This window comes from Rhineura floridana, chromosome 15 (genome assembly GCF_030035675.1).
Source record: "Rhineura floridana isolate rRhiFlo1 chromosome 15, rRhiFlo1.hap2, whole genome shotgun sequence".
Lineage (NCBI taxonomy): Eukaryota > Metazoa > Chordata > Lepidosauria > Squamata > Rhineuridae > Rhineura > Rhineura floridana.
This window is the reverse complement of record NC_084494.1, coordinates 8,249,614-8,273,592: the sequence shown is the minus strand read 5'-3', so window position 1 is coordinate 8,273,592 and position 23,979 is coordinate 8,249,614. Positions and strand designations below refer to the sequence as shown.

The window sequence follows — 23,979 nt, the reverse complement described above, 5'->3', positions numbered from 1 at the left end:
ACTGAACTGAAGAGGAAATGGGATGAGTGGCCTTGGCTCTTGCTGAGTGGCAACAGTGGTGCAGGTGGTGGGGTAGAATCATAGAATCATAGAACAGTCAAGTTGGAAGGGGCCTATAAGGCCATCAAGTCCAACCCGCTGCTCAACGCAGAAATCCAAATCAAAGCATTCCCGACAGATGGCTGTCCAGCTGCTTCTTGAATGCCTCCAGTGTTGGAGAGCCCACTACCTCTCTAGGTAATTATCATATGGCAGTTAGGAAGTTTTTCCTGATGTTCAGTCAAAATCTGGCTTCCTGCAACTTGAGCCCATTATTCCATGTCCTGCACTCTGGGATGATCGAGAAGAGATCCCAGCCCTCCTCTGTGTGAACCACTAGCAGCACTGCTCCTTACCTCAACACAGCTGGGATGCTGGGGCAGCGTGCTTGTACTGGCACTCCCACCAGGCTACCCACCTGGATCCAACCTCACTGCTGCCCCATCCCCATCCCAGGGGGCAATGCTGGTATCGAGAGGCAGGCTGTGCTGCTGCCGCCACTGGCCCTGGCAACTTAGGACATGCCACGCATGAGAGGCCCCTGGTTAATTTTCCGTTTATAATCTGATCTCAGTGGCAGCCTTACCTGGTATTCCTGGTGGCCCCGGCATTCCTTGATGCCCACGGCCGGGCTCCCCCTGCTCCCCTTTCTCGCCCCTCTTTCCTGTAGAATTGGAAGGGGGCGCAAACAGTGAGAGAGATTGGCTGTTAATAGTGTAATGCTTCATGCACATCACGATAATGTAAACTGCTTAGAGGGTTGTTGTTTTTTACAATCAAGCAATATATAAATCCTGTTAAATAATAAAACTATATTATTGGGGCTGCGCTAGCTCTGCCCTCCTTCCTATCCCCCACGTCTAGGACTGACAGTGGGGCTGAGGAAGCTTCAGAAAGTGTGCACAGTGGGGATCCACTACTCATCAGGAATTCCTGTCACAAAGGAAATCCTGACCCTGTTAAGACATGATACAGCTTTTTCTCCATTGCCAGTTATGCTCAGGGGAAGAGCATACTGTGATTCCACAGAGAAAACCCACAGAATGTGCTAATGGGTGCAGACTTCAGCTTCTTAAGGATCTCAGCTTTAAAATGTGAAGAGCAAGTTTCTAGCCCTTTATGGATGAGATCGGTGTGTGAGAGGAATGGGGGTTCAGTACCACACACACAGCTCCTTGCTGTCCTTTCCCATAATTAGAAAAGCCTGAATAAGCTACACAAGACAGTAAGCATCGCAGAAGACACATTGTGCCAAACCAGAGAAAAAAAGGCACATCTGCAGTGTTGACCAAGGGGATTTGGATTCTGCTTTGGAGGGCAAGCACCGACCACAGTTTACTGATTGGGATGTCACAACAAACCACAGTTAGCACTAAAGAGGAAGGAGCATGGGCAGGAGGGAACAGGCATGGTTTGATGGGCCACCTGAATTGAGCCGTAGAGCTCAAGAAAGCTTTTTGTGCAGAGAAGAACTCTTACCTTTGAGTCCAGCGTTGCCAATTTGTCCGATGGCTCCTATGATTCCTGGGATGCCACGAGGGCCCGAAGGTCCATGTGGCCCTTGGTGACCGGGCGGCCCAGGTGGTCCTGGAGGTCCAGGGGGTCCCATCACCCCTGCCCCACCTATGACAGCTCTTCCAGCACTCACGGCTAACTCAGCCAGTTGTTCTGTAAGGCAGGGAAAGAGAAAAAGAGAGTGGTGCTGCTTATACCTGGGGCACCTCCATCCTTATTGGATTAGGCAGGCTCAGGACAAACAAAAAGAAAGCACTTCTTCACAAAAACACATAATGAACTTATAATGGAGTTCCCTATCACAGTGATGGCAAGTGGCTTTAAAACAAAATTACACCAGTTCATGGAGGATGGATTGCTATTAACCTTCACAGACAGAAACTAAGAAATAGGGAAGGCTGAATCTGGCAGCTTCTGTTTCTCTCAGTTTCTAATGTTTCCAATCTTTAAGTTCAATTCTCCACATTAGTTTTTGGATTTATTTTTTTAAGTCCTCATGAAAATTGTGCACTTTAGTGTGAACACCTCCTAACACACACGTATTATGCAATTTCCCTTAACATGTTTTTGCAAGCAATTTCCCCATATAATGCACTTTTGCATATCGTTTTCACTAATATATGCACCTTAACAAAGTACAGCATACATATTTTGAAACACTTTTCATGGCTGGAGAACAGCATTGCAAAATGTGGAAAAGTGCAAAGTTTGAAGGGTGGCTGTTTCAGCCCCTGTGTTGTTTCAGGAAGTGCAAATTGGAGAGGTTCGACATTAAACAGTGGGCCACATTTCTCTGCCATCCCTGCTAAGAAATGGACGCAGGCAATTTTATGAGGGAGGTTGCTACCCCAAGCCGAATTCCAATGTGTTTGGGGGTAATAAAATGTATCCAAAAAAGCTAGGTGTGTTGTGTCAGGAGGAAGCCACTTGTCTGCTTCCTTGGGTCTATCTTTTCTTGAAAAAATCCATGGGATACTTTCCACCCCAATGCATTAAGATTGGCTGGGACAAAAACCCAGTGGCAAAAATCAATAGATTTTATTGGATATCCCCCCCTCAAGAAACCCACAAATGTTAAATGGCTAAAAATTGGGAACATTGTTTACTACTGTGTAGTTACTACTGTCCCTTATATACCCAGTCGATCACTGCGCTCTGCAGGTGAGGGCAGATACCATCTTATCAGGAGGTCCGTTCCACACAACATAGGAAGTGGACCTTTAGTATAGTGGCACCGACCCTTTGAAATTCCCTACCCTTAAATATTATCTTTTCGGTGCCTACTGAAGATCTTCCTCTTTCAACAAGCCTTTTAAGTAGAGACCTTATCCCAGTCTGCATCTGTGCTGGAATTCCTTTTTAATATATTTTTAAACCTTCTTTTTTAAATGTTTCTAAAGATGTTTTGTTTTAATGGTTGTTCTGTTTTAATATATTTTGAAGTCTGTTTTTATGATGTTTAAAGTGTTTTTAGTGCTCTTGTTTGCCGCCTTGGGCTCCTACTGGGAGAAAGGGTGGGATATAAAACAAACAACGCTATACTAGGGCTACTCTGTAGGGGTATATTCAACTAAGTCCTACTCAGAGTAGAGCCATTGAAACTAATGAACTTAAATTAGTCATGTCTATTAACATCAATGGATTGACTCTGAGTAGGACTAGCACTGGATAGCACCCTAGATTTACTTCTGTGTAAATGTTGTAATAAAAAGTACACAATATGGTGGATTTCAACCCCACTTCTGTTAAGAAGGTATGGGTTTTTGAAGTTCAAAGGCTAAGTTCTAAATTCAACCTCTGAACACCAGTTATGGGGAAGGAGGCAATGGAAAGGGGATATTATATCCTTCAAGTTCTATTTGTGGGTTTTCTGGAAGCATCTATAACCAGAAGGCTGGACAAGGGAGACCCACCTGGTTCTGATCCAGCGGGGTTCTTCTTATGTACTCACCTTGCAACATTTTTAAGACCACATCAACAATGTGCTGATCTCCTGTGTCCCTGCCCTGGAAAGTAGAAAAAGAAAGGGACTCAGATCTTGTCACATCTTATGATTACAGTCACAGTAGACATAAGAGAAGCCATGCAACTGGGCCAGGCCAAAGGGGGCCCATCGAATCCAGCATCCTGTTCGCAGAGTGTCTAACCATAGATACCTATGGAGAGCCCAGAAGCAGGACACAAGCTCAGCACCCCTCTCCTGCTGTTGTTCCTCAGTGACTGGTAATCAAAGGCATACTGTCTCTGATAATGGAGCTGCCAGATGCCGCAGTGCCTGTCTGAAGAATTCCTTGGGACCCAACCAGGAGCTACTTGTGAGGCAGCAACTCCTCACAAATAGACCAAACTCATCAGGCACTCTAGATGGCCTGCAGCTGGGCTCTGAAACCTCACGGCTAAAAGCCACTGGTTCTGGGCAGGGTGACAGAACAACATCTTTGCACCTTCTCCCTGGCTTGCTGTGAGAAGACCTGACCTTTTGGATTGCTCCTGTGAGTGGACTTGGGACTGCTAGATTTGGTTTCATCTGATGCAGAACAGTAACCAAAATTTGCATGACAGACCCTGAGATCAAAAAGAAGGGGGTTTTTTGGACTCTGGATACAATTGGATGGCTCTTTGAATCAAGGTGGTGGCTTTTCAAAACAGTACTGATTTTAACCACTGATTTCAAAACTCCATTGACTTTTGGGGGGCGGGTCTTAGAATTCTTGAGCAATGCTAAGTATGAGGCTGCTAGTCCTCCCTGAGTTTGTTTAATACCCTTTTAAAGCCATACCAGGGAGTGTCTATCATTTATCTTGTGCCTGTGGATTCCAGAGTTTAACTATGCACAGCAGGAAGACAATTTCTCTCTGTTCACGCTGCTCCAATTTGTTATCATCATAATTAGTTTTCTACTCCAGAAACCTCAGAGACCTGCAAGGTGGTTTGTTGATTATTGCAACCAGGACTCTGCATGATATAAAAATAACCAAATTTTGTGCCCATAGACCAAATCCTGTTACCTGAATAGATTATACAGTTGTGCATGTTCTGCACAATTAATTACAATTAATTATAGTTAACAACTGGGAATGGGAGGCAAAAATGCAATGCAGGGCACTGACACCTGAGCCACAGAACAGTGGCAGGTCTACTCACCCCCTTTTATTTTATCAAGCAATGCCCAGCTGTAGTACACCTTTTCCAGTCCCATTCTCTGCTTATGGCATTGCTGAGATCTGGGTTGTGTGAATAAATCAGTGCAAGCAGAAGAGGAGAAGAAGAAATTGGTATCAGTGGGTGGTAGCACCTCCTTGGAGATGCAAGGTCCAAACAGCCCACAGTTCAGTTGGGCTGGGCTCACAGAAGGATTTGCAAGCTTGCAGAGCAAACAGCAACTGCGGTTCCTACTTCACATGGAAGTGAATAATTTCATAAAGGTTATATTTGCAGTACTTAGTGACAGCCATAAGAGGGTGCTGTGGCGTAATTCTGAATGCCCAAAATGTCAAGCGCAAGAATAAAAGAATTAGGCAGCAAACCTGTGCCCACCTACTTGGGAGTAAGCCTCGTTGACTTCAATGAGACTTACTTCCCTGTAGACATGTATAGGATTGTGCTGTTAGACTCTCCTGGAAATTGGGGATCTTTTTCTGTAGCACTGTGCTGCTGAAACCTGTGATAGGAAAGCACATGCTTTCTTTTCGGAATTCAAATTGGCGACTCACTTCACATTTACACCAAAAAAAGTTACACATTTATTTTAGAGTGCAAAAGGGGCAGAATTACTCATTCTCAAAGGGAGCCAGCCCTCTCACATCTGGTGGTCTTCTTCACTGGACGGAGGGAAGCCCAGAGCAGTGACTCATGCGAACAGCAAGAAAAAGGTCAAGGGTCAGCCCAGCACTCGGCTTCCATGGTGGCCAAACAGATGCCTCTGGCCCAAAGACATTAAATAACCCTCTCCTATGGTGCTTGTTCCCAAGCAGCTGGTATATTCAGTGGCATGCGGTCCCTGACCCTGGAGTTTCTGTTCCAGGCTCTAAAAGCTGTTTTATGCTGCTTTTGATAGTTTTATGATCGAATTTTACCTTTTGATGTTACTTTTATTATTACTTGTATTTTTTTAAACAACCCTGGAAGCTTTTGCTTGATGATGATGATGATAATGTCATTTTGACTAGTAGACACTGGCACAAAGATGCAACAAACAGCTGAATCTTTGCAGCAAGAGTGCCTTGATCAGAGCCAGTACACACAGACCACAAAATCGGTAGGCAAAGCCAGAGCAATATATCAATGATCTGGGCATGCATCCTGACATGAAGGAGAAATAATTATTCATGCAGACATACAACAGACAGCCTCCTCAGACAGTGAGCCATTCTTCTGTATTTCTAGCCCAGGGGTAGGTAAGTGATCCAGGCAGACACGTGCCAGAATTATCCACCCCTATAAGAGATTAATTGGAAGAAGGCAAAACCAGCACAGCATGCACGGCTACATAGTGAGCTGCTTCCTCTGTGAGTGGGTACCATAGCTCAATGGTACAGCACATGCTTTGCCCGCAGAAGGGTCCAGGATCAACACTGGGAATCTCCTGTTAAAAGGATCTGGTAACAGACTCTCTTCCCAGAGGTCCTAGAGAAGAGTACATGGGAAGCTGCCTTAAACGGAGTCAGATCATTCATTCTTTCAGCTCAGTATTGCCTGGACTGACCGGCAGCAGCTCTCCAGCATTTCAGGCAGGATTCTTTTCCCAGACTGACCTGGAGGTGCCGGGGAATGAACCTGTGACCTTCTGCACACAAAGCAGATCGCTCTACCCCTCAGCTACGTCACATCCCCAATAGGCAATTACTGAGCTAGATGGACAAACATTCAGACCTGGTAGAAAGCCGCTTCCGGTGTCAGCATCACAGCATGCTAGCAGTTCTCTGGTTACACACTAGGGTGCCCAGGCAGTGATTTGGGGACCACTTTTTATAGTGTTTTTACTGTGCGAAATGTTTCACAGTTCTTGGCTTGCTCACCCACCCCATATCCCTGCAAGAAGGTCCACGGCCTTGTGAGCTTTGTGGCTCAGCAGGGACTGGAGGCCTGGCCTTCCCTGTCAGCCCAGCACTCTACCCACTGTACCACACTGAGCCAAGCCCCATTAAACCTATCTGGATATGGTTTTTCATGGAAACTTATTTTGTGGTCCGCAGAACTACACTTTTGGGAAGTTACATTCTTGTTGCGGGCGCTGCCTACTTGAGAGTTGAGAGATGAGGACAGAAATTAAGTCAAGTATCATTCCATCCACACATGGACTCAAGCTGGCAACAACATATTGTTATGGGATTGGAGGTTGAGATAGATTATTTCTTTGGGTCCCCATCAAACCTGTAACCTTGAATCTGGAAGTGGCATCTGCAGTGGTCCACTGGACCACCCCACTGGTCAGACTAGTTTGTTAATCTATTCATAGGGTTGCCATAAGTCAGAATCGACTTGAAGGCAGTACTGATCATTTATGCAGGTTAGCCTGTGAGTTAACTGACTTATTGAATAGACAATATGCATACCCAAAGGGATGTGGCCAAGAGAGATCCTGGCTACTGGAACTCTTTTCAGGGGACAGGCCCTCCTCCCCCCATCCTAGAACCAAGGAGAGGCTTGTGTTTTTTAGTCTAGCCTGGAGAAGCTGGGAACTAGGACGATATACAGAGAGGCCTGCCCTCTGCTCCATGGCTTTGGGGTGCCTCCCTACAAGCCTGATGGAAAAGCAAGATCTGTTGGACTGTTAATGCAGCAAACCCCTCCATCTTAAGCTCAGGTTGTATATGTGTAAATAAACCATATCTCAAAAAGACACCACAGTCTCTGCTGATCTTCTTTCCAAGGAAACCAAACCCTGGATAAGTGCAGGAACCCCTGGGAGTCTCACACTGCTCGGAGACTGGGGTGTCCCACTTTCCACAGAGGAGTGACAGAAGCAAAAATTCTTGGTCTTCCATTTCCCAGAGGGGAGTTAAAATATAGGGCAACTCTCACGTTATTTAGCATTCCAGATCATGAAACATTCAGTTGTTGTTTTTGTTTTTATTAATCCCTGACAAGCGCTGTGCCATGTGGCCATTTTCTATGGTCGTACAGAGCATGATGGGCTTTTACTCACTGGAGCGCCTTGAGGTCCAGGCATTCCAGGCACGCCACGCTCCCCGCCTAGTCCTCGAGGGCCAGGAGGTCCTGGGAAACCTCTGATGCCAGGTGCTCCTCCATCCCCAGTTGGTCCAGGAAAACCAGGCTCCCCACGGACACCTTGCTGTGAAAAATGAGATGCTAGTAAGAAGAGGCTTCTCTGACCTCGCCTGACATTCAAAAGGTCATTGGAGATCTAAAGCACCATGATGAGATTGCATGGTTTGTCCAGGTTCTCATTCCATCCTCTAGTGACCTGCCAGATGTCTCTGAGAGTTAAAGCTGGGCAAGGTGGTAAAATCCACCCCCTATTGTGAATCCCCACATTCCATTTTGGAGGAATGTGCCTAATGCCCAGTATCTTCCATATACTCATCTGATCCATGTTTTAAAAAACTATGTATGAAAATGGCAATCAGCGCATCCTCTGGCAGTGAGTTCCAGGGTTAATTACACACTGTGCAAAAGAGGGTTTCCCTTTTTTGCCTTAAATCTGCTGGCTATCAGTTTTTACAGAATGCTTACTACTTGAGTACGAGAACTTCATTTTTAAATTAATCTATGCATTCTCTTCATACAAAATTCTACCCACATAACTTTACAATCGCTAGCCTGTATCCTCTCCAGTGTGTTTTTCTTACCTGAAAAACTCCAGCTATTCAAACTGTTTTACTCATAAGGAATACAATCCACTCTCCCAGATCATCAGAACAATAAAGTTGTCCTTTTTTTGTATTTCAACATGTAAACTTGCCTGATTCACAAATCTCAAGGGAGCGTATATTTGTTTGCAAATAATCACCTGTCCCTTGGGTCCTGGCTCACCAGATTCACCCTAGGAATGAAAAACAGAGACCAAACGTAGTGAATGTGCATCACTTTTTTCTTAACAATCATCCGCTTAGGCAATCTCTAAACCTCAATGGAGAAAAACTCCCTGCGCAGAATTCATTCATACCGTAATCAACATACCAACAGAAGGTATTGTATTAGGATCACACAGGCCATAAGCCAGAGAAATCTAGACTTTTAGCTTTATTTCCGCCATAAAACCGATATACCAGGGAGAAGAGACAGGGAATATATTTTGTTCCTAACCTGACAACCTTACATAAAAAGCTTGTTATTGAGCTACTCTCTGCCATATGCCTATTGGCTGTGAGTCCCCTTTGCCGTTGGTTGAGCTGCTATGATGTCACAATACATTCAGAAGTGTCCTAACTGTTCAGAGGGAATGGGTCAATAATGTAGCAATGGCCTACAGTGCAGCATTTACGTGGTAAATATGGCAAAGTTTGGCAAAGGGGGGGCATCCTCTCATAAGGCCTAGAGAGCAAAGGGGCGTGTGCAGCGTTCTTTTGCAAGAAGAGAACTGACAGGCGAAGGAGTTCTGAAGCCTGAGGAACGGTGGGCCAGGGAACCTGGAGAAAAGGAGGCCAAAACTTTGGGGGTCTGGATTCCACATCGTGATTTGAACTAACAAGCCAAGTCTTTGGCAAGAAGTATCCAGTGTTAATATGTTTTGGCAACAAAGGCATCACAGAAGGTATCAAAAACCAGGATGGAGAAGAATGAGTAGAAAATTCTGGGCCAAACGACATGCAACCTTAGCCATGTGATTTAACAAGTGTTCTTAACCTGGCTGCCTTTATTTATTTTCTTGGATGGGGCAGAGGAACTAGCTTGGGGCTCCAAGCCAGGTTTCTGCTAAAAACCACTCCCTACCTAGCTGCTGCTTGTTCCCCAAGGCATTGTTTGCAGTAAATGGCACTTTCAGACACAAAGGGCACAAGGGGTGGCTAACCAGTGGCCTTCCAACTTTGTTAGACTCTAACTCCCATCATCCCTGACCACTAGGCCACACTAGCTAAGGATGATGGGAGTTAGAGTCCAACAACATCAGGAGGAGCGCAAGGTCCTCATCCCTGCCATAAAGCCACAACTGAACCAGGTCCAAAGGCTGCTCCGCAGCATTCTGCCCATTAGCTAAAGCTGGCTATTGCATGTCAAGGAGGACATGCTTGTAAAGTGTCTTACTTTCTCCCCCTTCTCTCCAGGAAGGCCTTCAACACCGGGATCTCCCTAAAAATGAAGGAAAAGTATATTATTTCCAAAGTCAGAATGACCAATAATCAACCCAAAACCATTGCTTGCTGTTCCGTCTCATTGCCCCACTTCCCTCAGATCTCGCATGTGCCTTCGTCTCTGAACCGCTACAGTTCACTCCTTCCCAATGATTCCACAGAGGGTCTGGCCCATAGCTCATTGACCCTTGTGGGAATATGTCACATAAAATAGGCCAGCGTGAGAGAAACATTCCACATAGACAATGTGGTCACAGATCAACTTTGAAAAAGTGAGAGCCGATAAACTGGATGGGATGGGACAGACTGAATAAACTGAAGCTGAATCCTGACAAGATGGGAGGTATCCTTGGTTAGTGGTTCATATGTTAAGGTGTTGAACCTGCTCTTGAAGGTGTTGCACTCCCCTCAAAAGGATCTGATTTGCAGTGTGGGAGTGCTCATAGATCCAGCTGTGGCACTAGAGGCTCAAATGGCCGCAGCAGCTCCAAGCACTTTCCATCAGCTTAGGCTGGTGCATAACTGAGACCCCTAGTGGACAAAGATAGGTAGGTGATGTAAATCTATGCTGTGGTAATCTAGGAGTCTAGACTACTACAATGCATTGCACATAGGGCAGCCTTTGAAGACAGTCCGGAAACTGTACTGTAGTTCAGGAAACAGCCACAAAGGGGCCAGGTTACGGTTTCATGTCTTGCATGTGCTGGAAAGAGCAGGATGGGCTCCTGGTCCATTTACAAGTTCAGTTCAATGTGGTGTCTCTTCTTTTTAAACCCCTCCCCAGCTGAAAAGCCAGGTAACAACTGGACTGCCTTCTCCTGCACCTGTCCAATCAGTCAGTCACAGAGGCTCTTCTCTAGTTTCCTCTGGCTGGAAGGAGGGTATTTTCAGCTGTCATGATATGCCCCATGGAGATTCACCTGGCACTTATGCTGTGAACTTTTGGGCGATGGGTGAAGACTCCCCCCCCCTTTTTATCGTCCAGGTCTTCTAGATATGTTAGCTTTTCCAGATTTGTTGGGATCTTCTAAACCAGGAATGGGGAGCCTTTGGCTCTCCAGATGTGGCTGAACTGCAACTCCTGTCAGCCCCAGAAAATGTGGGCTAATAATAATAATAATAAATAATAAATAATAATAAATAATAATAAATAATAATAAATAATAATAAATAATAATAAAACATGGCAAAGGAAGCAGCAAATTTCCAGCTGCTTTCTACAATATAACCATATAAACAGAGCAATAACAAGGACAAAAAGCAATCATGGATACTTACAATATCACCTTTGGGCCCAATTTTTCCTGGGAAGCCCTAGAGTAAAGAAGGGAAATATGTTGAGATCTGTAATGTATTAAAAAGGTAAAGTTGTCCCTGCACTTGTAGTGCGAGTCGTTTCCGACTCTTAGGGTGACGTCTTGCGACGTTTACTAGGCAGACCGTATATATGGGGTGGGATTGCCAGTTCCGTCCCCGGCCTTTCTTTACCCCCCAGCGTATGCCGGGTACTCATTTTACCGACCACGGATGGATGGAAGGCTGAGTGGACCTCGACCCCTTTTACCGGAGATTCGACTTCCTCCTTCCGTTGGAATCGAACTCCGGCCGTGAGCAGAGCTTCGGCTGCGTTACCGCTGCTTACCACTCTGCGCCACAGAGGTAATGGGTCACCCACTCCAGCTCATCACTGTGAGACAGAAGAGACACTGGCCATACTTTCTGGGGCTACCCTCCGGCCTCTCTAAGACATTCACAAAGCAGATCACAGTGTATGTTATGAACTGGGAGCAAGTCCTGTTTGAATGGGAAAGTGCTTGCAGAGTAAACAGCAGTGAATTGAGCAAGATGCTAGCCCTTATGGCTAGACGATATGCCTGAAAATCTGTGGGCAGTACCAGTCTTAGAAGTGAGAGGGGTGAGGTGGCTGGATAAGATTTCCAGGATCTTCAAGGACCTGAACAGTTTTGATACTTCTCTCCATGACTTGCAGAAAGAAAGCAAATAATGCATAACAACAGCAGCAGAATAAATTGGGTAAGGTGTGAGTATGGAAAGTATGGAATTTTGCAAATGTGCTTGTTTTGCAACATTTATGCAGGTCACAGAATTTACTTAGTTAAGACTCTGGGTGTACAGACTTTTTCAGCACAAGAAAAAACACTGTCCTCATGACCACAATTGTCCTTTAAATCCAATCACACTTTCTTCTTCCCTCGACTATGTGGGTGGGAAAAATGTAGATTGGGATCTACCAGTAGATCTCCAGGTGATTTTCTGCAGATCAGCAAGAGTTTCTGATTCCCAATAGTTTATGTGCAATTTTATTGGCCATTAATTGTTTTTAAAAATTGTTGTCTGTATACTTATTTGTGTCCTGCACTAGTTTTCTGCTGAAAAATTGCTTCCTCCTGCCCACTGTTTGCCCCAAAGTGCTGTTCACTACAAACTGGAGACAAATAGCAGCTAGGTAGGGGTAATTTTCAGCAAAAAACTGGTGCAGCACCCCAATCTAGATCAGGAGCACATTCCAGAATAGGGGGCTCATAGCTGCTTTTTATCCGCAATAAATGTGGGCAGGGCAGACACACTTGTTTAAACATATGACTAACACAACATACAGTTGACCCTCAGGCTCAGTATTGCTCACTTGCAATTATGGATGCAGTAGATGCATAGGAAGCTGCCTTATACTGAGTCAGGCTACTGACCATCTAGCTCAGTACTACCTACACTGACTGGCAGTGGCTCTCCAGGGTTTCAGGCAGGAGTTTTTCCCACCCCTATCTGGAGACACCAGGGATTGAACCTGGGATCTTCTTTATGCAAAGCAGATGTTCTGCCCCTGAGCTTTGCCCTTGCTCCAACATTTTGCATCTGGCTCTGCCACCGAGTCATTTTTCTTGGGGGGCGGGGGAATCTGATTGTAGTTGGAGGACCACAGGGTTGTAGCCAAAAATAAAAAAGATCCCACAAACCTGAAGTGAAATCTGCCCATCCTGCTTCCAATTTCACATTGGAATCAAACACATGCTCAGCTTTGCATTCAGAGACCAAAAGCAGGGTGAACATTTATGCAAAATATGTGTGTTTGTGCAAATCTGCCCAGTTCCAATCAGGATCTGCCCTAAAAGCAGATTTGGATGTTTCCAGTATTCTCAGCTGGTGTCACATTCCTAGACTTGCCGACCACAGACGCGACTCATCCTTAATATCATCAAACATTACTGTATTCTGGTCAGAGTATTCCGGAAGATGGTACCTTGTCACCCTTGACTCCAGGGAGACCTTGTGGGCCTGGAATTCCTGGAGGGCCCTGCTCCCCTTTGGGGCCCTGAAAACAAAAGAAAGGAGAAAAAGTATTACAAGGAAGGTTCAGTAGTATTGAAGAGGCTGATACTCAAGCTGGGAATATTTCTGGAAATTGGAGACAAGGAAAGTGAACTGTTGGAAGAGTTCATATGAAACTTGGTGAGCTGCATTCACAAAGCACGCAGCAGCATTTAACAACAGGGAAATTGTTCAAAATACATAAGGCTGGTGAGGGCAAGTGACGGTTATCGATTAGATAAGGGTGATTTCTACCACATGGGGTGAACACTTGTTAAAAAGCTACATCTGAATGGGAAAATGGTCATTAAGTCTATCAATGCGATGTCTGAAAGAAAGATACTATCAGATCTTCTGGCTCGCCTTTTTGTAACAATATAAAGGAGGTCTGTCCAAAGGATTATTAGAAACCTTTGCTATATCTGTTGATAATGGCTAGCATTATTTTTGCCAAATACTTGAAGTCAAATGAGAAACCTAACCCCCCCCCCACACACACACACAATGGCTTAATAGCGTATGCATATAGATGAAATAGGTAAAAACCACCAAAGAGTCTTATGGCACCTTAGAGTCAAAACAAATTCATTCTGGCACAAGCTTTTGTGGATAAGGGAAATGGACTCTGCATCACCAAAGCTTTATGCCATGATAATCGTGTTAAGTCTTTAAGGCGCCATATTGTTTTGTTGCAACTTTCTAACAGTCTTTTGCGCTGGAGGGGGTGTGGGTGTGACAAAGGTATTCCTCCCCGTTACTGCTCAGATCACCCAGTGAGGGCCTCTGATGCCACAGAGACCCCCCACTGTGCCTAGTAAAAATGAAGGCAGGCAGAAGCTGCTGCTGGCACTATCTAGCAGAAACCCCCAAACGGTGCAATTCTAAGACAGGAAGGGTATGAGGCTGGGCCCAAGGTTGCTGCCAGCAGTCAGCCAAATTGGGCACTGACTGAGGGCCTCAGGGCTCCTTACCACCCTAATCCTGCCACCCACTCAGTCTCCAATCGCGTTGAGAAGCAAGGCTTTGGATGCAGCAGTGGCTCTACCACTCTTTTCAGCCCTGCTGCTCCCAGACAAGAGTTAGGATGGCTCCTCTATACAGTAGGGCCCCACTTTGCGGCGTTCCACCAATACAGCGGTTGTCAATTGCAGAAAGGCCCCACTCATATGGCGCTTGTTCCGGTTTTACGGTGTTTTTCAGGCATCGGGCGCCATTTTTGTCAATGTTAGTCAATGCGTTCCGCTTTGCGGCAGATTTCACTTTGCAGCGGCGGTCTGGAATGGAACCTGCCGTATGAGTGGGGCCCTGCTGTACAGTTACCTCTTTGGAAAGTGAATTTGATAAAGTGGACAGCCCTGCTCTTTGTTTTATGCAGAGCCAGCCCTACCACGTGACAAGGGAGACTTTCTGCTCTCCTCCACAGCAGACAAAGAATCATGTAACCAAGATTGAAAAATTGTCTGTACCTCATAGAGCTACAATTCCCAGCACTCTTAACAAACTACAGTTCCCAGGATTCTGCATGACTGTTAAAACTGGCATAAGACTGCTTTAAATGTATGGTGTGGATGATGTGACAACAGATATTTCAAGCTAAATATGGCCATCATGGCTGTAGCATCCTTGCACACTTTTCCTTTCAGTTACCTTTGCCTATTCCAGTGGACGCTGATCCACTAGAGTAAATGGGGAACTGCCTCACCAACTTCAGTGTGTGCTTAGCCCATCCTCACCTACCTGCCTGCCTTCTTACAGGGGGTGGCACTGCCTGTCAACTATCTCCTCCTCAGTCTGAGTCTATTGATTCCATGGGTGTACTCTGAATACAAGTAATGTTAGAAACACATTTATTTCATGTCAGGGGTGGGGAACTTTTAGCCTGTGGGCCAAATCCAGCCCTCCAGGCCACTCTGTCTGGCCCTCAGGACTCCCTCTAGGCTAAGCCCCTTACTAGCCACACTCCGCACCCTTCTTCCAGTGCTTTTGGCTGGTTGGAGTGTTTCCTTTGACTGTGATCATGCTTCTTGCTCAAGCGGTTGGAGATATGGGATGGTGGCGCAGAAATGTCTGGAATAGAGCCTCCTGGACAAAGTTAAAAGTCATATTCGTTGCTCCATTCTCTTTTGCTTCTGGCCATGCCCACCACTGGCATACAGCCCCTGGAACATTTCACACATGAAATGCAGCTGAAATGCAGCTGGGCTGAAAAATGTCCCCCAGCCCAGGTTTATGGTGTGGCCTTTCCTGATATCAGTACAGTTAAGGAGTGGGCTAAAAATCTTCCTAATAATCATCAAGCAAACTGAGCTGCACCCACAATACCTCCCCATCTGTTGCCATTGGCTGTGGACTGTGAGTGATGTCACAAAAGCACATGGCAGCAGAGTGGCTATAAAGGTGGGCCAAGGGGAAAGCCTTTGTCTCTTCCCTAAGAGGAGGACACAGAGGGGGACAACAGCTGGCGCCTTCAGCACTGGGTGGCCTCCACATGGAGGTGGGTTGGCAGACAGAAGGAGGCAATCATCCAGCGGAATGAAAAGGCAAGTTCACTTGCTGAGCGGCATCGTGGCTTGAAGGAGGCTGATACTCAGTCAGAAGCTGGCTGAAGCTTGGCAGATGTTGGTGGGTGGAAGCCGGTGGAGTTTGCATCCGGAAGCTGGCGGATGCCGCCAGGTTGAAGCAGGCTGATGTTTGTGGATCCATAAGCTGGCTGAAATTCACCTTCGGAAGCCAGTTGACAGAAGCTGTGTGGATATTTGTGGACTGAAGCCAGAGTGCATGTGTGAATGAACGGAGAGTGGCTGAGGAGTGAAAGTGCCCATGTATCTGTGTGTGTGAAAAGGGGTTTTTGAACGTAGTCCAGACAAATGGTATGTGTCTGAGAGTGTTCAGGGGGTGGAGGAGGTTGCCTTCAAGACGTGGTGTGCCTGAGAATCACACATTTGGGGGTGGCAGAAGTCGCCCTCCAGCTGCAGGGTGAAGGGATGAACCAGTGGATATTTCACGGGTGTAAGCTGGTGGAAGTTGGCAGGCAGCAGTCAGGAATAAAGTTGGCAGGTAGAAGCCAGTGGAGGCGCCTGGGTGATGCTGTCAGATGGTAGCCATCCCCTCACAGGCGTCTTTGCCTTGCAGAGATGGCTGGAGCCAGAAACGTTTTTCTCGAGACCACCCGTGAAAGTAATGAACAGAACCAGAGGCTTAAGCAAGCCAGCTTCTATATCCAGATAAATGTCTTTCTAAACACATCTGCATTTAAAGAAATGTGCATTACACCTTTTCCTCCAAGTTGGATAACGGAAGATCCAATAACCCAGTTTTAGTGTACCGTTCTCAGGTACATGAAGGATGAACTATGTTTTTAAAAATAAGGAATAAATCACTGCTGAGGTGCACCCACAATTGTGGGGCCTAAGGAGGCTGTGCAGATGCTTCCCCAGCTGTTGCCATTAGCTACGGACTGCCTGTGATGTCACAAACGGATGTGGTGGCTGAGAGGAAAGGGGCAGTTACTAGGGGGAGGAGGAGGCACCTCAGGGGAAGTTGGGGCAGGGCCAATGGGAAGCACAGGAGGGAAATCTGGGTTGAGTCCCTCCTGCCTAGTTGGGTTGCAAGGAGACTCCTTTTGCTTTCTCAGGACTCCTGGGCCTGTTTCACCTGCATAGCTGTAATAAAAAAAAAAAAGCTGATTTTGTCACTTAGAATTCCCCACCACCAGATTACATATGCCTGCTGGGTAAGGTGTTTGCTTCAGGATCACCTCCTGTGACCTTTTTAGAAGAAAGAGACCCAATATAGTGTAGGGGCTCTGCGTGTACGCTATAAGCAGCTTTTAAAACCCGGGTTCAAATCTCACCTCTGCTCCCAAACCCAAGAGTGGGTCATGGGGAAGGGGATATATTCTTTCCTCAGCAATTATCCCCACCCCACCCCACATATTTACAGCATAGTCATCTTGAACCTTCTATCTGAGATGCTTCCAATCAACAATATTAAATATTAAGGCTGTGGCCACTTTGTGAAATGCTGGGCCCTTCCAGTTAAGCCCCTGGTCCCATCTACATGGTGCTCACAAAATCCTAGCCCTCAAGCTCTCCATCCTCCCCCACCCCATTGCAGGATTCAAAGTCTAAACTGCCCCAGTCTCTCCTTGCTAGTTGACCACATTACCTACTGAAAGCTTTCCCTTCTGTGATGACCCCAGGAGAGATGGGCTCTCAATGCACACCAGCACTGGACACAGAGAAGGGGAGAGGAAAACATGGAGAAGGGGCTTCACATGCGCATTTGTGAGGGGGAAGGAGGAACGGAAGAGCCATGGGGGGGAGGGGGAGGACAGATTGGGGGTGCAACAGGCATGAGGGAAGGAGGAGATGCACAGTTGTTATTGGAAGTGGGGCAAGAGCAACTCCTGTTTGGGTTCTTTTGTTTGTATTCCAGAAGGAAGATAGAGTGAGGGTCCTCCAGCTGGCTAGGCTTGCCTTCCTTTACCTGTGCTCTTCTCTGCCTAATTTCCTTCCATTGTAAACTGATATGCTCACAGAAGCTGGCCTGCCCCTCCTTCCTTTGTCTTCTTCGACTGTCCAAGGAAAGAGGAGACATCTCTGTCTTTGCTCTCTCTCCTGAGCCATGAGGGCAATACCCACTGCAGCAGTGAAGAGGGCTGTTGCTCTCAGGTTCTGCTTGTGGGCTTCCCACAGGCATCCGGTTGGCCACCATGAGAACACGATGCCAGACTAGATGGGCCACTGGTTTGTTCCAGCAGCCAGGCTCTTCTTAGGTTCTTAGCTTTTGCAGCTCTGGCTGTTGTGACATTATAGGAGACCTCAGCCCAGGAGCTAGAGAGGGACTGGACCCTTGAGTACGTGCCTGGCATCTGAGCAAAGAAGAGTCAATGGTTTCCACATGCTGAGCAAGGGATTGTGGCTCCAGTGAGCAGAAGAAAGCCTTATGCTCTTCCCCCAACAGCTCCAAGAACCCAGAACTTCCAGGGGTTCAGCCCCCTGTCCCTGGGTTTGGCTTCCTTTGGAAAGAGGTCGCTGGAGACTTATTAGAGTTTCCTAATATTTGTGCTTACTCAAAAACATACACACGTTGCATGAGCATTGCCATTCTGGGCCTTGTTTCTTTTCACACACAGATCTAGCTTGCCCTCTCTCCTTTCTGAGGGTGGAATTATTATCATTATTTCCCGCCCTTCCTCATACAGAGTGCAGGGTGGCTAACAAAATCTAAAAACACAACATTAGAGCCAAAATCTAAAATACAATAATCAAAGCATAAAACAATCAGAGATACATGTCCATGTAGGGAAGTGGCATGTCCTCCAATCATCACCTGACCTTCTTGGGCCATCTTAGTTCCCATGGAGACACATCCTCTATCAACACTATTTAGTCAAGGCTGAAACGTTGGGCAGGTCTTCCTTCAGGGCTACCTACACTGTAAGCTCCTTACCTGGCTGCCTTCTTATTTACAGCCAGTCCAGGTTTGTGGCCCTCCCTGTCAGCTTCCTCCTGCTTAACCCTTGCAGAACGTAGCAGGGAGGAGGACAGGGGAAAATTAGAATCAGTTGGCTCCGCCTGTCATTGACTCTGACTCCACCTACTGCTGGTCTCTCTGCCTTCCGCCCCACTCCCACTCCCAATGGGCACCAGCCACCACTATCTATTCTATTTGGCACCAAAGACAATACTGTACCCAGGTGAGCTTATTTTGTTGCATTTTGTTTTAGACCTTGCTTAAGTAAAATGCTGCCACAAAGGAGGCTGCCTGTCATATCTCTCTATGATTCACTGATCTCGCCTTGTCGTCTTTGTTCAACTGAACTCTCCTGGGTCAGATAATTCTGATGTGTCCCTGTGTCAGGTGTAGCTGAATGATCTAATCACTCCCAATATGACAGAATACTCACTCTCGAAGAGGCTGCTCAGTGCATCTCTGCAGGAACCACTCCGCTAAGCTCACCAGTCTGGAGGCACACTCAGGCAGAAAGCTGTTGACTTTCCTCAGTGGGCAGCTAGTTTCTACTCTAAAGGAAACCCTTCTGGGGAAGGGCCATAGCTCGATAGTACAGCAGCTGCCTTGCGTGCAGAAGGTTCCAGGTTCAATCCCCAGCATTACCCTAGTGACATGAAAATCAGCTTTTTTCCCTTGGTGGCTCCCTACTTGTGAATCATCTCTCCAGGGAAGCTTGCCTATCGCCATCATTATCTATCTTTACGCACTAGGCAAAAATGTTTCTTTCCATCCAGGCTTTTGGTCCTCAATTTGGAGGGTATCAGGTATACTCGTGGCGTGGCTTCTTTCTTGCTAATCTTTTAGTGGGGTCTTTCAGACCTGCCTTTATATATATATCTTATGGACGTGTTTTTAGGTTTTCGTTTTGTTCTGGTTCGTTATACTTGGTTTTAACGTTTGTATCATTTAGTAAGTTGCTTTGGATCACTTCTCGTGAAAAAAGCAACTAATAAATGAATTAATTGTAGTAGTAGTAATAGTAGTAGTAATAATCCTTTTAATGGGATACCAAGGATTGAATCTGGGACCATCTACATGCAAAGCACATGAGCTGATTGGGCCAGGGCGTTGTACATGCAAAGCACATACTCCACTACTGAGCACCGTGATGATAGAAAGAGAACCAGGCCATTTCCCAGGGTCTAGGCAGCCTGCCATAAAACAGAGCTTGTCTGCGCATCAGATTTCTGGCAAAGATAAGCTGAATATAATCTTTGAGGGTTAATTTTTATAGCCTCTTCAAAGATGAAACACAGAGAAAGGAAAAGTGCCAGGAGGAGAGACCAACATCCAAAGGAGCTCTGGTCCTTTTTCAGAAGGAAGAAAAAAGGAACAGACTTGAAAAAAGGATTCTGAATTTATTCATACTCACCACTGTCCCTTGGAGTCCTGGAGGACCCACTGGGCCCCTTTCACCCCGATCTCCCTGTGGAAAAATGGGGAAAGGGTCAAGGTGTTCAATGCTGCCGTAACTATGAGCTAAACGTGTGTGTAGGGGGTAAGACATCCCCTCCATGGCCTATACCAGCCTTCCCCAACCTAGGTGTTGTCGGACTACAACTCCCATCAGCCCCAGCTGTTATGGCCAACGGTCAGGGATGACGGGAGCTGCAGTCCAACAACATCTGGAAGGCTCCAAGTTGGGGAAGGTTGGCCTGTATAAATCCCAGCCCCCGAATGGAAGACCAGACCCCCTGAAGCAAAAGCTCTGCTCCGAGACAGGAGGATGCCTCATCCGCAGAAGCCCTGAGAGAAGCACTGATATTCTTTGAGCAATGCAGTGTACAAATTAAATCCACTGTCCACCCACCCTCGTTATTAAAGTCAAATGGGAGAAACGCCTGCTTCCATAACACCACCATCACATTATCCCTACCTTTAGGGGAATTTGTTTTTGAAGACTTACTTTCACACCAGCGATCCCAGGCGGCCCCACTTCTCCTTGCGGTCCTGGCTCACCCTAAGTGGGGAGGGCAAAAAACAACAACTGAAGAGTGTGTTTTAAGAAACAACTCCCCCCCCCACACACATCCTTTTTATTGTGCATTGATGATGATTTGTGCTCATGATGGTATCGGGGCAACTATATGCAATGCCACTTTCAATACTATTCGTGCCTGCAAAAGTTTTAGGGACAGGATACTGCTTCATTTCCAATTTGTACATGTCCCAAAACTTCCAGCAGAAATCCTGTTTCAGTAGTAATATTTGTTGTAGTAATATTTGGGAAACACTGCAGAACAAACCATGTGTGGATGGTCCACTGCTAATACAGTATTATTACATCAATGACATGTTGCAGAATACCGCCCCCCCAAAAAACCCCCAACCAGTCTGGAAGTCTATTGTTGGGGGGAAAAGATAACTGTGCTAGGGTAGGAAACTAAACAATTGTATTGTATGAAATTAATTAAATATCATTATATTTGCGCATCTTTAAAAGTGCCACAACATTCTCTGTGCCTCTGGCTTTTAAAATTTGATAGAGTAATGCTGCCCCTTGCTGTCAAAAATGGAGATGTGCAGGCATCAAGACCTGCTTTGTCCTTGCCATTTACATGAAATGATCTACTGTCAACAGATGAAGCCATATTGGGCCTTCTCCCTCCAAAGGAGAGTAACAGGAGTCCAACCTTAGCTATCTATCTATTTCCACTATTTCTGTGATTTAACAAAAGGTGACTCATACAAGCCAGCCAGCCAAGCCAGAGTCAATTCTTCCAGTGCTCAGTGGTATAACAGAGAGCCAAAATAAATGCAATGTTTTAATGTGTCTTCAGGGGTACAGTCATCCAGGGTCTCAGGGAGTCTAAGACCCCTTACGTTTTTGAGAGCAGGGTCCCAGCAGGGTCCCTGTGTCTCCAGCATCCTGTAAGGCAATCAGCATGAAAGGGGAGAATGTTAGCCACTGAGAAGAGTCTTCTAACATGTTTCCTTGTCCTTTCCTGCTGATTGGAGGCAATCAGAGTGAAATTAAATGAGTCAGCTACTGAGAAGACCCTTCTCAATAGCAAACACTCTCCCCTTTCATGCTTATCGGCTCCTAGAGATGTCTATTGTTGTGGGAGAAGGTACTAAACAAGGATCTCATTCTCAACCTAGCAGCAAAAAAAGGAGGGGGCATGGCTATGACTAACATGAAAGGACCCTTGTTGTTGTTGTTGTTGTTATGTGCCTTCAAGTCGATTATGACTTATGGCGACCCTATGAATCAGTGACCTCCAAAAGCATCTGTCATGAACCACCCTGTTCAGATCTTGTAAGTTCAGGTCTGTGGCTTCTTTTATGGAATCAATCCATCTCTTGTTTGGTCTTCCTCTTCTTCTACTCCCTTCTGTTTTTCCCAGCAATAGTGTCTTTTCTAGTGAATCATGTCTTCTCATGATGTGTCCAAAGTATGATAACCTCAGTTTCATCATTTTAGCTTCTAGTGATAGTTCTGGTTTAATTTGTTCTAACACCCAATTATTTGTCTTTTTGCAGTCCATGGTATGCGCAAAGCTCTCCTCCAGCACCACATTTCAAATGAGTTAATTTTTTTCTTATCCACTTTTTTCACTGTCCAACTTTCACATCCATACATAGAGATCGGAAATACCATAGTCTGAATGATCCTGACTTTGGTGTTCAGTAACACATCATTGCATTTGAGGACCTTTTCTAGTTCTCTCACAGCTGCCTTCCCCAGTCCTAGCCTCCTTCTGATTTCTTGACTATTGTCTCCATTTTGGTTAATGACTGTGCCGAGGTATTGATAATCCTTGACAAGTTCAATGTCCTCATTGTCAACTGTAAAGTTGCATAAATCTTCTGTTGTCATTACTTTAGTCTTTTTGACGTTCAGCTGTAGTCCTGCTTTTGTGCTTTCCTCTTTAACTTTCATCAGCACTTCTGAATTTGCCACTACGCTATTGTGCATCTTTGAATTTAATATGCAGGTTTTTTAAAGAAAAAAGGTAAATAGCTGCTGGGAGGTGAGCAGGATTGGAATTGCTGTGGGCAGCGTGGGGGAGTTTAATCCTCTCCATCCACCCCAATCCTGGCAAAAATCGCATCTCTTGATGCTGCTGTTTGCATTAAGAAGAAAGTTGTATTTAGTGCCAATGAGAGTTTTCCAGCAAATACCAAACAGTTTGCTGCAAGTGGGGGAAGGTTATTCCTCAGCCACACCCACTCTACCCAGGCCACTCCCCTCACTGGCTCTGCTTTACTCCCTCTTTGAGTGTGTGCCTGGCTGGAATGTGTCCCTGAACTCTGATGAAAATAACTTTGCTTGCCTGGATGGAGGTGGATAGAGAGGGGTGTGAGCAGAAACTACCCTACTGTACTAAGGTAACATTTATATTCACTGTTCTGCTCTTGTCTCTGGCTCTGCCCACCCACTGACATGTGGCCCTCTGAATATCGCCTAGAAGGGAATGTGGCCCTTGGTCTGAAAAGGCTTCCCTACCCCTGCTTTAGCTACACAAGGTTAAACAGCTTGAAGTACTAGTTCCCCTCTATTCAGCACTGGTTAGGCCTCATCTTGAATACTGCATCCAGTTCTGGTCTCCACACTTCAAGAAGGATGCAGACAAACGAACAGGTTCAGAGGAGGGCAACAAAGATGATCAGGGGACTGGAAACAAAGCCCTATGAGGAGAGACTGAAAGAACTGGGTATGTTTAGCCTGGAGAAGAGAAGACTGAGGGGAGATATGATAGCACTCTTCAAGTACATGAAAGGTTGTCACACCGAGGAGGGATGGGATCTCTTCTTGATCGTCCCAGGGTGCAGGACATGGAATAATGGGCTCAAGTTGCAGGAAGCCAGATTTCGACTGGACATCAGGAAAAACTTCCTAACTGTTAGAACCATACGACAATGGAATCAATTACCTAGAGAGGTAGTGAGCTCTCCGACATTGGATGGATTCAAGAGGCAGCTGGACAGCCATCTGTCAGGAATGCTTTGATTTGGATTCCTGCATTGAGCAGGGGGTTGGACTCGATGGCCTTATAGGCCCCTTCCAACTCTACTATTCTATGCTTCTATGAAAATTGGATTAGACAAATTAATTTTAGATAGAATTCTATTGAGAAGCAAAAACTATGAAATTCAGATGTGGGATTCTCCTAAATACCATTTGCTGGGAGATCAGCAGCAAGGCAGGGCTTTTGCCTTTACTACCTGCATCTGGGCTCTCCAGCAGCATCTGAATGCCCCCTGTTAGAAAAAAGATGCTAAGCTAGAGTAGATGCCCTTGGGCCTGAACCAGCAGGGATCTTCTTTTGGTATTTGTTTTACACAGTGTCAGTTAAGAGCTAAATTAGGCATGAGTTTCATT

General features: G+C 46.0%; 1 protein-coding gene across 2 annotated transcripts in view; it reads right to left on the bottom strand.

Moving 5' to 3' along the window:
- The window catches only part of COL9A2 (collagen type IX alpha 2 chain), an 85,295-nt gene that overhangs the window by 2,978 nt on the left and 58,338 nt on the right, over positions 1–23,979 (bottom strand). For both annotated transcript variants that reach the window (XM_061597573.1, XM_061597574.1), the window contains 10 exons: positions 20,560–20,613; positions 20,026–20,079; positions 13,069–13,140; positions 11,088–11,123; positions 9,763–9,807; positions 8,528–8,560; positions 7,703–7,849; positions 3,506–3,560; positions 1,519–1,707; positions 626–703 (listed from right to left, as the gene is read on the bottom strand). In XM_061597573.1, the coding sequence (XP_061453557.1) occupies positions 626–703; positions 1,519–1,707; positions 3,506–3,560; positions 7,703–7,849; positions 8,528–8,560; positions 9,763–9,807; positions 11,088–11,123; positions 13,069–13,140; positions 20,026–20,079; positions 20,560–20,613 (763 nt within the window). The remainder of the gene's footprint in view (positions 1–625; positions 704–1,518; positions 1,708–3,505; positions 3,561–7,702; positions 7,850–8,527; positions 8,561–9,762; positions 9,808–11,087; positions 11,124–13,068; positions 13,141–20,025; positions 20,080–20,559; positions 20,614–23,979) is intronic.